Here is a 13,534-nt window from a genome sequence, read left to right as displayed (position 1 = left end):
CGCCCCAATAAATCCTGCCCGCCAGCCATCCACTTTGCTCCCGACTTTGGTAACCAAAGTTTGGTTACTTTCTCCGTCTCCAAGTTGGAGATTATTATAGTACAACGACAAAATTAAAAAAATTAAAAGTCGGTTTTTTGCTTACATTAAAAACTACATGTATATTGTCGAAACTTTGTCATACTTTCCAGTTTTGATCAGTTAGTCGTAGTCAGCATGTTGCGTCGCTTCCTCAAGAAATTCCAGTCTTCCCGATTTCCTGGTCTTATCGTGGTTGAGGGGGTGCGACCTGCTCGTTCTCCTACTCTTATCATTGGTCAGTCATCCCCCTTGGTCGCTGCTGGGTCACCGTTTGCTATTGCAGTGCGTACATTTTCAGTCAGTTGCTCCGACAGAAAGAGTTTCAAACATAAGCCGGAACGACCTAAATTAAAAATCCACACGCCCGAGGAACTGTTTGGTGAGCCGAAGGGATGGATGAACGTGCCTCCAGGGGGATATTTTTTACTGGTGGGTGGTGGTGGTGGTCATTATATAGTAGAATTGTAGCTAAAGTAAATGACCGGTCGGTTTGTACTCTGTTGCATATTTTATAGATTATACCGGTGTCTACACTACTGCTTGGAATTTGGCAAGTGTTCCGGTGGAGATGGAAGTTGAAAGTTATTGAAGAGATGGAAAAGGTCGTGCGTGCTACTCCTATGGATTTTCCGGTGGAAAAGTACGTATTTTAAACAAATTCAGTAGTGCATGGAAGAGGAAGAGATAAGAATTTGTACTTTAATTTATTAAATACTATTATTAATTGATTGATAATAATTTATTTCAGTTTGGATTCATTAAACAGTATGGAATATACTAAAGTCAAGCTCAGAGGTAGATTCGAATATGATAATGAGGTGCTCATGGGTCCGAGACAGTTGTTCAACTACAGTGTCGATATTAAGCCGACTAGTTCGGGGTTTATGGGACCTGGCTCGTCCCCGACGGGATATCATGTTATCACTCCTTTTCGCGTAGAAGGACAGAAGTTAGTTTAATTTAGGATAAACCAAAAATATAAATGCATTTATTTTTATTATAACTAAATTGTGATTCTTGTTTGGCCTTACAGCTTCTCAATCCTTGTTAATCGAGGCTGGATATCGGATCGTATTATTCGAAAATATAAATCCACGGAAGACAATATTGAAATTGTTGGGGTCGTTAGGAAGGAGGAGAAACGTCAGCCGTTTATGCCAAAGGACGATGGGATGACAAGTTTTCACATTTTCAGGTGATTTGATTCAAATTTATATATTGACACTTTTTAATTTGTTGCAATTTTGTGTTCATAAATCCCTAAAATCTTTACAGAGACGTAACTCGAATGGCTGACAAACTAAAAACTGAGCATGTCTTCATTGATCTCGAATCCATTGCTGGAATGGACCTTTCATCCGCCCGACTCGACAATCTCCCTGTTCCAGGACAAACTCGTGTGACTTTAAGGAACGAGCACGTCAGTTATTTCTGCACGTGGTTTAGTTTGTCAGCTATCACATCCTACATGTGGCATCGTCGCTTCATTTTACGGAAGCATCTGCGATAATATAATTTTCTCGATATCTTGTTGCCCACAAGTGTTTATATAAACTTAGTAGTTAATCCAAATTACGTCAATAAGAAGTCATCTAATCAAATGTCTCTGGTCACCGTGTAGAAAATCTCCCGTAATGAATATAAAGTGCACATTCATTACTTCCAGACCGTCGTTCATATACAGCTCAAAAATCAATAATTTAATTAGTAAATACTATCACGCAAAAAATAAGACTGTCCTGTTCAATAAAGTCCAACTTTAGTTTTAACACAAAATACCTGTCCATCTCATTTTTCAAGTCAAGTCAAGTGTTCTTTTATTCAAGTGTCAATAGATATCAGTTCACTACAAACTGGTTTACAAACCATGACACAAAATGCATATATTCATAATATTCATTCTCATTTTTCATTATCCACTTAAATAGGCTTCTCGGTGGATTTGAATGGGTGGCAATTATAAACGCCCGGGGAGAACGGCTTTCATGCTTTTGAGTGGGTGTGGCGGGCGTAAATATGGCCATTCCATAATATGAAAGCTCTTGGGGGCTTTAGTACACTCGTTGCCCACGAGTCATGGGCTGCTACAACATATCCAAACAAAAGACATTAAAATTGGCTGTGAATCTCATGCACAAACCTCCCCCCAATTAAAATTGTGTTTCATCAATCATGAAACTTTCATGTTTCATGCAGGAATTCCATGCAAGCCAGGCAGAAATTCAGAGTCGTGTTTCCCAGCAGAAGTAGCGCGAGTGGTTCTCTAACATCTAAACTGGCAAGTACAACTTTAGTATTTTTTGTGATGTGAACAGACGACTGAAGTCGTACTCATAAAGTGATAAAAGTTATAATAAATAGTTAAAGAGTGAGTTATTATTGTCAGTCAAATCCATCCATTGAATCGAGATCCAAAGGAGGGCGTAATGTGGCGAGATTTCGCCTCAATGTCGAAACCCGCCTCAACGGTTGAACTGGTCGACACTAAGCCAAATCTGGAGGTCGTTATGAGGCACACAAGTGGGGATTCCTCCAAGCCATCTGCGACGCTGAGTGTGCCAACCGCATCAATCAAAATAGAGGTCAGTGCTGGCAAGAAGCGACCCATTCCGAAAACCAACAAAGTTGTCTATCCCGTATCATCGTCATCCCAAAGTAAGAAGAGGACAACGCGACCTGCCCGAGTCCCATATCGACTCCCGACTACGTCCTGGGAGGAGGATGACCGCTCCGCCAAACCGGCTACGTCTGGATGTGGTGGTGACGACAAAGGTGGGGCGTTAAGTTCCACTTTGTCGTCGCAAAGTCTGCACGATCACAGCGCAGTAATGGGGCTTAAATTGGGAAAAAAGGAGACAGGACTTCTCGAAGCATTTAGACATCTTGGGGATGGGGAGGACGGCGGCAGATCCTATGTAATTTGATATTAATTAATTATAATGTTGTACAGTTTACAATGGAGAGAGTGAAAACAAATTAGATATTGGCAATAATATGGCTTTTTCAGAATGCACGATCGCTTGACATCTTAGAGATGGAAAAATATATCCGTTGGATCCGAGAAGAAGCCCCATCCCTGTTTTGGGACGGATTAAAGGATGGATTAATCATTATCGAGAATATTGATGAGGACACTAGAAAACCGGCCCATTGGATTCAAGCCGTTCACGATGCTGTGACTAATACTGCGATCAAGTTTATGTCACAAGTCTCAAAAGGGTCGGATGAAGCAAGAACGAAAACGGCATCATCTCCACATGCGAAGAATGTGCATACTATAACTTTTCTCAAAAAGCTGATGACGGGGATTTTGCTAGGGTCAAAAAACCAGAAGGATATTCCACAAGATAAGTTTGATGAATTATTGGAGAAATTCTACTATCACGGCTTCCGTTCAGTCGTTGGGCAACAACAATCAGATACAAATCCCACAAGCTTTGAAAAAGTTACTAGACATTCGGTCGGTGTAGGAAGTCAGAAGGGGTTGACACCATGTGAATGGTGTGGCGAAATTCCGTGTCATTGTAAAATGTTGTCAGCAGGATTTCAGAATGCTAATATGTAAGAGAATTTGTGGAATTTGATATTATTCTTGGGGTGAAGGATTCAGTTTGATTTACATTTTTCATTTTCTCCCAGGACCCTTCATTCACTTGGATTAATGGACGAGCTTGCCGGACCACGATTATTTGCCGTAATTAAGAACGAAATGAAGGCTAAGATTAAAGAAATCGGGACAGACAAGGTGGATTCTTCGAATTTTGATGTTTTAAAAACGTGGATGAATGAATCGTCCCATGCCTGGTATACTGCGTTGTATATGAGAGACACTGGGGGCCGCTTGCTAAATTGTCCACCTCCAGAATTTGGGATGGAATTGTCCTCCATGTTGCTGCAACAGTATGGAATTGCCATCATTAAAGATTTATTTGCTGTTATTATTGAATTCCCGGAGTCAAAACCACTACTGGACGATTTGAAGACGTGTATGAACACAGTGAATTTAAGAAACTCGCTCGTCGTCAATTTAAAGTCCTCTCTAGAACGAAGGTTGCTTAATGCAGGAGTAAATACGAGTGAAGTACTCGAAGCGTATATTGCTACTGTGAGAGCTCTAAAATACGTAGACCCCACAGGAATTCTAGTGCAGCTAGTGACCCCACCAGTTAGAGAGTATCTGAAACACCGGGAAGAGACTGTTCGTGTAATTCTCATCAGCCTTACCGAAGAGTCTGGAGAGTTGTCGGAAGAACTTGCAAGAAACCCTACTAATCCTGATAAGACTTGTAAACTTAATCTTAAAAATTACAAACTTTGGAAGCCAGACCCAATTGATGTTCCAAAAGATAAACACAATCTCCGTAAATCAGACCTTATTGAGGCGATGGTGTCAATTTATGGTTCAAAAACGGTATTTATTGATGAATACCGAGCCCTTCTAGCAGATCGATTACTACGAATGCCTAAGCCGGGATCGATAACCCGTGAAATTAAATGTTTAGAACTTTTAAAATTGAGGTTCGGAGAAGCAGATTTACAAAAGTGTGAAGTTATGTTGAAAGACGTTAGTGATTCGCAAAGACTTAACACTCGCTTCTATGAGGATGAAGGAGCAGTTTTAGCAAATGAGGCGGTACAAGTTTCCAGTCTGGTCGTCTCTGCACAATTCTGGCCCAGTTTCAAACAAGAAGGCCTTGTCTTGCCGGATCCAGTCCAGTCGGCGCTAGAAAAGTATACCAAAGCTTTTGAAATGATAAAGGGTAATCGGACGTTGGAATGGCAAAAACATATTGGTACCGTCAGGATAGAGATTGAACACGGAGGAAGCAAATTGTCGTTTTCAGTATCCCCAATTCAAGCCACCATAATTTGGCATTTTCAAGAAAAGGGTAATTTAATTGACATATTTCTATTATGTTTATTACAAATTATTTGATATACGTTAATTTGTTTTCACATTGTATTATTATAGAAAAGTGGTCTCTAGAAGAATTGGCTCAAGTTACCGGAACAACTACAACATATCTTACAAATAGGATGGGATTTTGGGTTTCAAAGGTGTTTATCTCATAAATAAATAATGTACAACAATTTAGTTTACCATGCTCGCAAACTAACTTGGAATTAATTCTATGTAGGGTATGATAGTCAATCTTGGTAGTGGAAACTTTATGCTTGCCGACTCCATCAACGAGACCTCCAAAGCCACCGGCGTCATTCCAAACAAGTATGTTGAAGAGGCTGACACCGACTCGCCCATGGCCTCCACCAGTTCACAACGTGCCACAGAACTGCAAGTCTTCTGGTCATATATCGAAGCCATGTTGACCAATTTAGAGTCTCTCCCACTCGCCAGAATCCACTCAATGCTCAAACTCTTCGCCACAGTGGAATGTTCTTCAGAGGATCTACAAAAATTCTTGGACGACAAAGTGTCGCATAATCTTCTCGTCTATTCTACAGGACAGTATCAGCTCCCCAAATGATCCCCGCAAGAAGTAATTGCAATAAACTGTTAATTAATCTTTAAATTATTTCGTCCGTCATTAGCGGATACTATTTGTATTTTTGACATTATTTTTTTTGAAGTTGTGCAAATAACTATATAAATCAATCTTTGACACAGTTTGTTGTTATCATGGAATTATTGTAGTATGCAAAAACTAATTTCACGAGCAATTCATAAGCATGGAATTACTTGATTTGCATCCGAGTGTCTCAGAGTTCCCCGTTCGAAGCGTCACTCCCAAGCACGGGCATTTCCTCAGCTATAAATCGGCTAAAGAAGGTGAATAGCCTGCCTGCTGCATCATCTCAATTTGAAATTTAGTCGTCCTCTTTCCTCAATTGATAACCAACCAAATGCGGATAAGCTGCCTTACCAAGCCGTCAAAGTTATGATCCTGTCGAGACGTAGGGTTAGGTGCGAGGTGAGAAGGGTTGTTTAAAAATTATACAATATTTGTACACTGCACGTTACCTTACACCTTATGTAACAGTGTGAATAAAAATATTAATTACAAATTATTAAAGATTGTCAATTTTGATAATAACTTGTAATTAATATTGGTGGAGAAAGTGTAACATCAAATATAATCAATTGGCATGATCAAAGAATTTGGTATGGAGCAACAACCGGTCATTCATTGTCTAGTTGTAGCAGATTAAAAATGTTACACTTTAGTTTAGTAATCAGATCAAAAATGTAAATGTAAAAATTGATCTATTTCTTACACTCCTGAACAACTAATTACAAAATTATTGAAAAAATTTTCTCAATTTTTACTTCACAGGTTTCATTTTCTCCTTTCTGGTGAGGTGAGGAGGTGGTTGGTTGATAATCTGTAACAATCGACGTTATATCGACCATGTCCATCCCCTCCTCTGCAATCCCGTCCCCCATCATGTTAAAACGTCAAAACGAGGAGGCCATGTATACTCCCACCCTCAAGAAGAAGTTCATTCCTGAAGAACCCCTTCGCATCAATCCGCAAACGGAAGAGACGAATTTGGACGTACTCAAGGCACAGCACACGAAGCTACGACAGGTAAATATGATTATGTTACGTATATAAATACGTATTGCAGCAGGCTACAAGTATTTTATATTTTTATGTAGCGGCTTGAACAACGTCAAAAAGCGGAGATTGACCAACGCGAAAGGATTCAGCAATTGGAAGATAGGCAAACACAGGATGATGCCGTGCTCAATGTTATTAATCGATATTGGAATCAGTTAAATGAGGATTCTAGCATTTTACTGCAAAGATTCGGCACTGATTCAAATGATGACCCGGACAATAAGAGTAAGTCTGAAACATAGTACTGATATTATATTGTAAATACAGTGTCGGACAGATGTCTACGTCCACATAGTCGCGTCAATTTCATTTTCAAATTGTCACTGAACTACTGAACCAATTTTCATCATTGATATATCAAATTCTCACAAATTTAACGTAATTTCATAGCACATTATTAGTTTTCCGCTAAAAAATTTATTTTAGGCCAGAGATGTATTTTAATTCAAAATGAAAACAATTGGATGGACAAAAGTCAACGTCCAGTCAGAGAAAACATACAAAAAAAACTGTAATTTATAAGGAATGTTATAACAATTAATTTTTAATATTTGGTTGGGCCTCCGTTCGCTTTAAGGACGGCTTCAAGGCGTCGAGTCATTGAGTTTACCAAATTCTTGGTCACATCTTCAGAAATGGTTTCCCAAACTTCACGAATTCTGGATTTAAGGCCCGGAATTCCTGAAAAAGATTGTTTTCTTATTTCTCTTTCAATGTGGTCGCACAGATGCTCAATGGGATTCAAGTCTGGAGATTGGGGAGGCCATTCTAGCTTCGGAATTTTTTTTCTTGAAGTATTCCATGGTGGACTTGGCAGAGTGTTTCGGATCGTTGTCTTGTTGGAAGGCAAATCGTCGTCCAAGTCCAAGTTTTCGAACAGATTCCTGGATATTACGGTCAAGTATTCCCTGGTACTTGTATTGGTCCATAATTCCGTCAATAAATTCCATTTTTCCTGCCCCACTTGAAGCCATGCATCCCCACACCATTACCGACCCGCCGCCGTGCTTAACTGTGGGGTTGAGATTTTTTGGATTCAAAGCTTCTTTTGGATATCTCCACACTCTACGACGCCCATCTGACCCAAAGACATTGAACTTTGACTCGTCAGTCCATAAAATATGTCCCAGAATGTTTGTGGCTTGGAAATGTGGTCTCTGGCAAACTTCACTCGTTTGGTTGCATTCCTCGGTACAATAAGAGGCTTCCGGACTGCTCTGTGGGATTTCAAATTTCCCTTATTCAGTGTTCTTTGGATGGTCATAGGACTAACCTGTTTGCCGAACATCTCCTTGATCTCGGTAGATAGCTTTGGAGCACTAAGTGAGGGTGTAACGTTGACTTTGTTGAGCACGTGGCGTACTTCTCGGTGAGCCAAAATGGGTTTTCGACCACTTCTGACCTTGTTTTGGACTGAACCATTAGCTTTAAAGTTCTTAATGATTGTCTGGATGGTTGTCCTTGCTAATTTATACTTGGTCCATATTTGTCTCTGCGACAGCCCCCTTTTTGTCCACCCTTCCAGTCCTGAATGACAAGATCTCGAATAGCGATAGGAATTTCCTTGCGTGTCGACGCCATCATATTTTTCTGGAAGAAAATTATTTAAAAATTAATGCGGCATATGTTATTGATAGATTTATTAAGTTACCTGATTTTATAAATTGGAGAGATTTTTGTTGTTGACAATTAAAGTGAAGTGGACGTAGACTTTTGTCCACTCAAATTTCATCCTCTCTCGCTCTGCACTATGATTCTCAGTTTTCCCAGAATTTTCAGAAATAACTCATATGTTTTATGAAATTACGTTAAATTTGTGAGAATTTGATATATCAATGATGAAAATTGGTTCAGTAGTTCAGTGACAATTTGAAAATGAAATTGACGCGACTATGTGGACGTAGACATCTGTCCGACACTGTAGTACTGTATATGATCCTAACCTTTTGCATACAAATTAACTACGTTAGGTTATTATTAGGATCAGCGAAACTTATTAATGATGATTTTTTTAGACGACAGTGAAGCTTCAACCTCATTTTTAACTCAATTATCCACCTGGGATAAGACTGAACTGGATGAAAAATTGGCAAATAGGGTGCAAGTTTCGAAACAAGCTGTCGCCAAGATTATTAGTGCTTTTGATTTATTGCAACAACGGAATGAAAAGATTATGAAAGCTTTGAAGGGTGAACTTGAAGGTTTGTTTTATTAAGCTACTAACTATTCCCAATATTAAAAGTATTGTATAATCTATATGTGTATCTCTCTCTGCGTATGCATGTAGATACAGAAGAACAAACTCTCACAGAAATCATTAAAGAAGAATGTTGCCGAATCATGGAAGAGAATAATGCTTTAACAGCTTTCAACAATGATTTACAGGAGAAATTGCATATTATGTCGTCTCAGGTATAGTAACTGACTACTTATTTTGATACTTTAATTACTTACTTCATTATAATAACTTGATAACTTTAATTAATTGTTAATTGAGTTCCTAAAATATATTCTGTTCTGTTGTGTTTATATTAACTCCAACAGTTTGAGAGTTTAACAAATACCCTGGAAGATAAGGAAACCAATGTGGACGAACTCAAGAATCAGGTTGAAGATTTGGAATGGGAAGTAAACAAGTTGCACAATTATGATGATAAGCTATCCAACCACATTCAAGAGTTACAAGAAAAACATCGGCGGCTTCAGAATTTGTTAAGTTCGGAGGGCAAAAAAGAAAAGAAGCCTGATATTAGCGACAGTGAAGTGCTAAATTTACGAAACCAAATTGAGGAGCTTCGTGAACTTGCTGGAAATAGATTAATCGAGTTGGATAAACTGCACAAGACACAAAGAGAGACGCTCAAGGAGTTGGAAAAGCTAAGAATCGACATACGTCAACTACCCGAATCTGTGATTGTGGAGACGATAGAATACAAATGTCTTCAGTCAAAATTTTCCGTCATATATAACGACACACTCCAACTAAGGGCGACTCTTGATGAGACGAGGAACCAACTCTTTACCATGAGGACAACGCATTTAAAACACATTGAACAGATGGAAGTAAGCAAATTAAAATAGTCATAAATCTATATTTAAAATTGAATTTATTAACGAAATATATATATATATATCGTATATTTACATCAAATTGCTTTATGTTTTGTATCCAGAGTGAAGAACTGTTACGACAAAAGAAGACTAGAACCGATATGATTCAATCAGAAGATATGTTGGATGTTTTAAGAAAGGAATATGAAATGATGCGACTTGAATTTGAGCAGAATATGGCAGCTCATGAGCAATCTGGTCCAATTAATAAGGAAATGCGACATTTAATCACGTCCTTACAAAATCATAACAATCAGTTGAAAGGAGATTGCCACCGGTACAAGAGGAAGTATAAAGATGTGTGCATTGATAGTTCTAAGGTATGCGAGAGAAGAGACACAAACAAAAGAAATTCAATTTTACTTGCATACAGTTCACTTAATGCAATTAATTTTTACCTACCTTTTTTATTATATAAAGCTAAAGAAACAACGCGAGGAACTTGAAGGGAAAATTCGAGAAATTGAAAAATCCTTTGTCCGAAATTGTGATATTGATGGAGACCGAGATGACGATGACACGTCACAACAATCATCTGATGGCGATGAATGTCGAAATCATTTCTCAAACTGTGGAACTGACTCTGCAGATGAAAATTGTTCAGGGGAAGTAAGTGTTGTTGAGTAGTTTAGTGCCTGCTAAATATTATTATTGTCTATCAAGGAGAAATAGTAAAGATATGTTTTATTTGTGCAAATGTAGGATATTGATATAAAGTCGGAAAAGGGGAATGGGGAAGTACCGGCGAGAAAGAAGGAAAATATAAAACGCAACGCGAAAATGAGAAATCACGTAAATCACAAAATGAACTCGGATATTCTAAAGGATCTCAAGAGTCAAGTAAAGTGAGTACAATGCATTGAATGCAATGCGAAACATATGTAATAAATAATAACTGCGAACTAAGCATGCAATTTATTTGATTAGAAATGCCTTAAATGCCCAGAAGGACATGAAACTGATACTAGACATGTACAAGAGTGCAAGTAAAGATCCCCGGGATAAAGCCCAACTTCTCTTTTCTGAGAAGAAAATTAAGCAGGAAGTTGAGGATATCAAATGTGCAATTAAAAAACTTCAGGACGGCAAAAAAGACGAGAAGAGACGCCTAGCTGACGAGGAGGCTATGAGAAAGATTAAATCTTTGGACGATCAGATGCACGCTCTGCAGCGTCAAATCACCAGTCAAAAGACGGAGGAGGATGCTCTTGTGAGTGAAATGGAAGTTACTGGACAAGCTTTTGAAGACATGCACGAACAGAATGCACGACTTATTCAACAACTGAGGGAAAAGGATGAAGCAAACTTTAAACTATTGTCAGATCGTGTGAAGGCTTCTCAATTTCAAAAATTGGCGATGGAAGAGCGTGAATTGCTGCAAGAACATGTAAACATAAACTAGTAGCAAGAATATCCAAAATACTTTCATGCTAGCTATATATGAAACATTTAAATGATTAACGCGATTTTACAGGCCGCAACTCTTTCAAAACAAGTCGACGCACAGAATCATGTTGTCCGAAAGTTGGAAGAAAAGGAAAGAATTCTTTTGAACGCAATCGCATCGATGGAACAAGAAGCCGGAATACGACAACAAGCGATGGAGTTGCATAAGCGAAAAGCCATTGAAAGTGCCCAGTCAGCTGCAGATCTGAAGTTACATTTAGGTGAGTAGCTATTTAATTGATGGTTGATTAATTGATGGTATAAATTAAGGCTAGTTTTCAAACTTTATAATTTTATAAAAGTATAAACTTGTTAGTACAAGTTGATACAAGGCTTATTAGCAACTTATCAGTATATATCTTCCTCATGCCATGAATAATGTTGAAAAGTCAACAATAGTCATTTGAATGGTCAAGAATTATTTACAAATAAAATATTTCAGCGTAATTAATCTTATGTAACCGTAATTCAGTTGTATGTGGCAATATGTATATCGTGCATAGTCACTCAGGTGAATATAGGGCAAAAGTTTTCCCTATTGTTATTTTGTTATTCTTAGTGTATTGTTTATTAATTATTTATGGTGCTTTGTTTAAACGTATATTGGGCCTGTAATCAATTTTCTCGCGTTTGTTAGATAGTTCATGATTATTTACAATTAACTAATTTGTTATACCTTCCCATTTCTATCATAGAAAAATATCACTCACAAATGAAGGAAGCTCAATCCACAGTAACCGAAAAGACTTCTGCTCTTGAGGCCGAGGCCTACAAGACTAAACGTCTCCAAGAGAAAATAGCCCTCATCAAGCGTAACGTCGAACGACTAAACAAGATCGAAATGAGTGGCAACACCGACGAAGTGATGATGGAGGAAGTTCGCGAATATAAGGAAATTTTAACCTGTCCATCCTGCAAAGTGAAGCGAAAGGACGCTGTTTTAATAAAATGCTTCCATGTCTTCTGTTTCGACTGTCTCCGCACCCGATATGAAACCAGACAGAGAAAGTGCCCCAAATGCAATGCTGCCTTTGGAACGAATGACTATCATCGGTTGTACTTGGCCTAGTAAAAAAGGATAAGAAAGATCAGATACAAATCGAATGATATACAAAAATATGCATTTTCTTCCTATTGAAGAAGATACTACAGTGAGCTTTTTTCTACTTATATACCCGCCTTTAGATAGTAATTTTGTGGTGGTATTACATGCATTTTGCATTTTATTAGTCCTTGTGTTGAAAAGTTAGAAAGAGTAAAAAGTTTTTAGTCGTCGTACATAGTTCAGTGTCGGTTATTTACTGGGGGATATTTCAGGCTTCTCTCTTATCCTTATCCTTCTTCTGTCTTTCTAAAAATATATATGCAAGTATTATTCTCATTGTATCTCATTCTCTCATTATTTCGATACAAAGCTTCAGATTGGTCTAAGATTTAGGTTTGCGTATGAGATTCCTTCAGTCAGACAAATAATTTCCGTCAGGTTGTAAGATACCCCTTAATTCAAGTTAATTCTGCTAGTATCACTTGTGATTTGTTTTCTTGCTTTAATAAAGCCAAGCGTATTAGAAGCACTCGAGCTGTAATCTCTTATATTTATGTGTAGGCTTAGATAATCTACAACTTTGGTAACATTCTTAAATGCTACCACGGAATACGTAGTAGTTTTACCGTGAAAAAGTGTATTTTGAATTATCTAGCAATTGCATTTTGCACCACGAAGAAATAATGAGCGGAGAGACAGAATAAGTATCCAATAATAATATGTGCTTTGCATCTTTTTCTATATATGCTACTTCTACAAACTGTAAACAAGGATAAGGCTGACAAGTTGAAATCGAAATAAGGATAAGTACAGGAAGTAAAAGTGAACCGACTTATTAACTAATAATAATGGACTATGCATTTCCAACAAGTGTCAACCGCTTGTCACAACAAGGTGCAACAACTAATTACTTAACTTGTATTATCACCACAATACAAACAGGATTAGTATGTATACCCAGTAAGTAAAGTATCTATTTGAATATTATTGTTATATAATACAAAATAAACCGAAACATGTATTACATCGTGTTGCTAATTTTGGAACAGGATTTTCTCTGCATATGGCATCTCAAATTCATGCATGCAAAATATTAATTACACCAAATCCCCCATTTCTTCATAATATTTTGATAAAACAACTAAAATAGGATTAGTTGTAAAAAAACATTCTTGTGGTAAGAAAAAGAGTAAAGTATTGCCATGGAGTATTGCTCTGTAAAACATAAAATGAAACCATGATGTGGACTCAAATTGTTATTTCTATATGG

General features: G+C 37.8%; 3 protein-coding genes across 3 annotated transcripts; all 3 read left to right on the top strand.

Moving 5' to 3' along the window:
• Nucleotides 1-68: 68 nt before the first annotated feature.
• LOC110862076 (surfeit locus protein 1) lies at nucleotides 69-1,859 on the top strand. The gene is made up of 5 exons (XM_022111232.2): nucleotides 69-510; nucleotides 597-721; nucleotides 830-1,030; nucleotides 1,115-1,276; nucleotides 1,357-1,859. Exons 1-5 carry the CDS (start codon nucleotides 217-219, stop codon nucleotides 1,589-1,591), a joined length of 1,017 nt encoding a protein of 338 aa, XP_021966924.1. The 5' UTR covers nucleotides 69-216; the 3' UTR covers nucleotides 1,592-1,859.
• A 478-nt stretch (nucleotides 1,860-2,337) lies between these two features.
• On the top strand, nucleotides 2,338-5,706 carry LOC110862070 (anaphase-promoting complex subunit 2). The gene is made up of 5 exons (XM_022111225.2): nucleotides 2,338-2,996; nucleotides 3,089-3,642; nucleotides 3,721-4,970; nucleotides 5,054-5,139; nucleotides 5,220-5,706. Exons 1-5 carry the CDS (start codon nucleotides 2,508-2,510, stop codon nucleotides 5,565-5,567), a joined length of 2,727 nt encoding a protein of 908 aa, XP_021966917.1. The 5' UTR covers nucleotides 2,338-2,507; the 3' UTR covers nucleotides 5,568-5,706.
• Nucleotides 5,707-5,844: 138 nt separating this feature from the next.
• LOC110862069 (E3 ubiquitin-protein ligase Bre1) lies at nucleotides 5,845-13,288 on the top strand. The gene is made up of 12 exons (XM_022111224.2): nucleotides 5,845-6,011; nucleotides 6,375-6,629; nucleotides 6,701-6,887; nucleotides 8,678-8,863; nucleotides 8,950-9,074; nucleotides 9,207-9,725; nucleotides 9,836-10,093; nucleotides 10,194-10,382; nucleotides 10,476-10,618; nucleotides 10,701-11,160; nucleotides 11,248-11,440; nucleotides 11,915-13,288. The coding sequence occupies exons 2-12, from the start codon at nucleotides 6,450-6,452 to the stop codon at nucleotides 12,286-12,288; spliced, it is 2,814 nt and encodes a 937-aa protein (XP_021966916.1). The 5' UTR covers nucleotides 5,845-6,011; nucleotides 6,375-6,449; the 3' UTR covers nucleotides 12,289-13,288.
• The last annotated feature ends 246 nt before the right edge of the window (nucleotides 13,289-13,534 follow it).

The sequence above is a fragment of the Folsomia candida genome, unplaced genomic scaffold, assembly GCF_002217175.1.
Source record: "Folsomia candida strain VU population unplaced genomic scaffold, ASM221717v1 Fcan01_Sc048, whole genome shotgun sequence".
NCBI lineage: Eukaryota > Metazoa > Arthropoda > Collembola > Entomobryomorpha > Isotomidae > Folsomia > Folsomia candida.
This window is presented reverse-complemented; position numbering and strand designations above follow the sequence as displayed.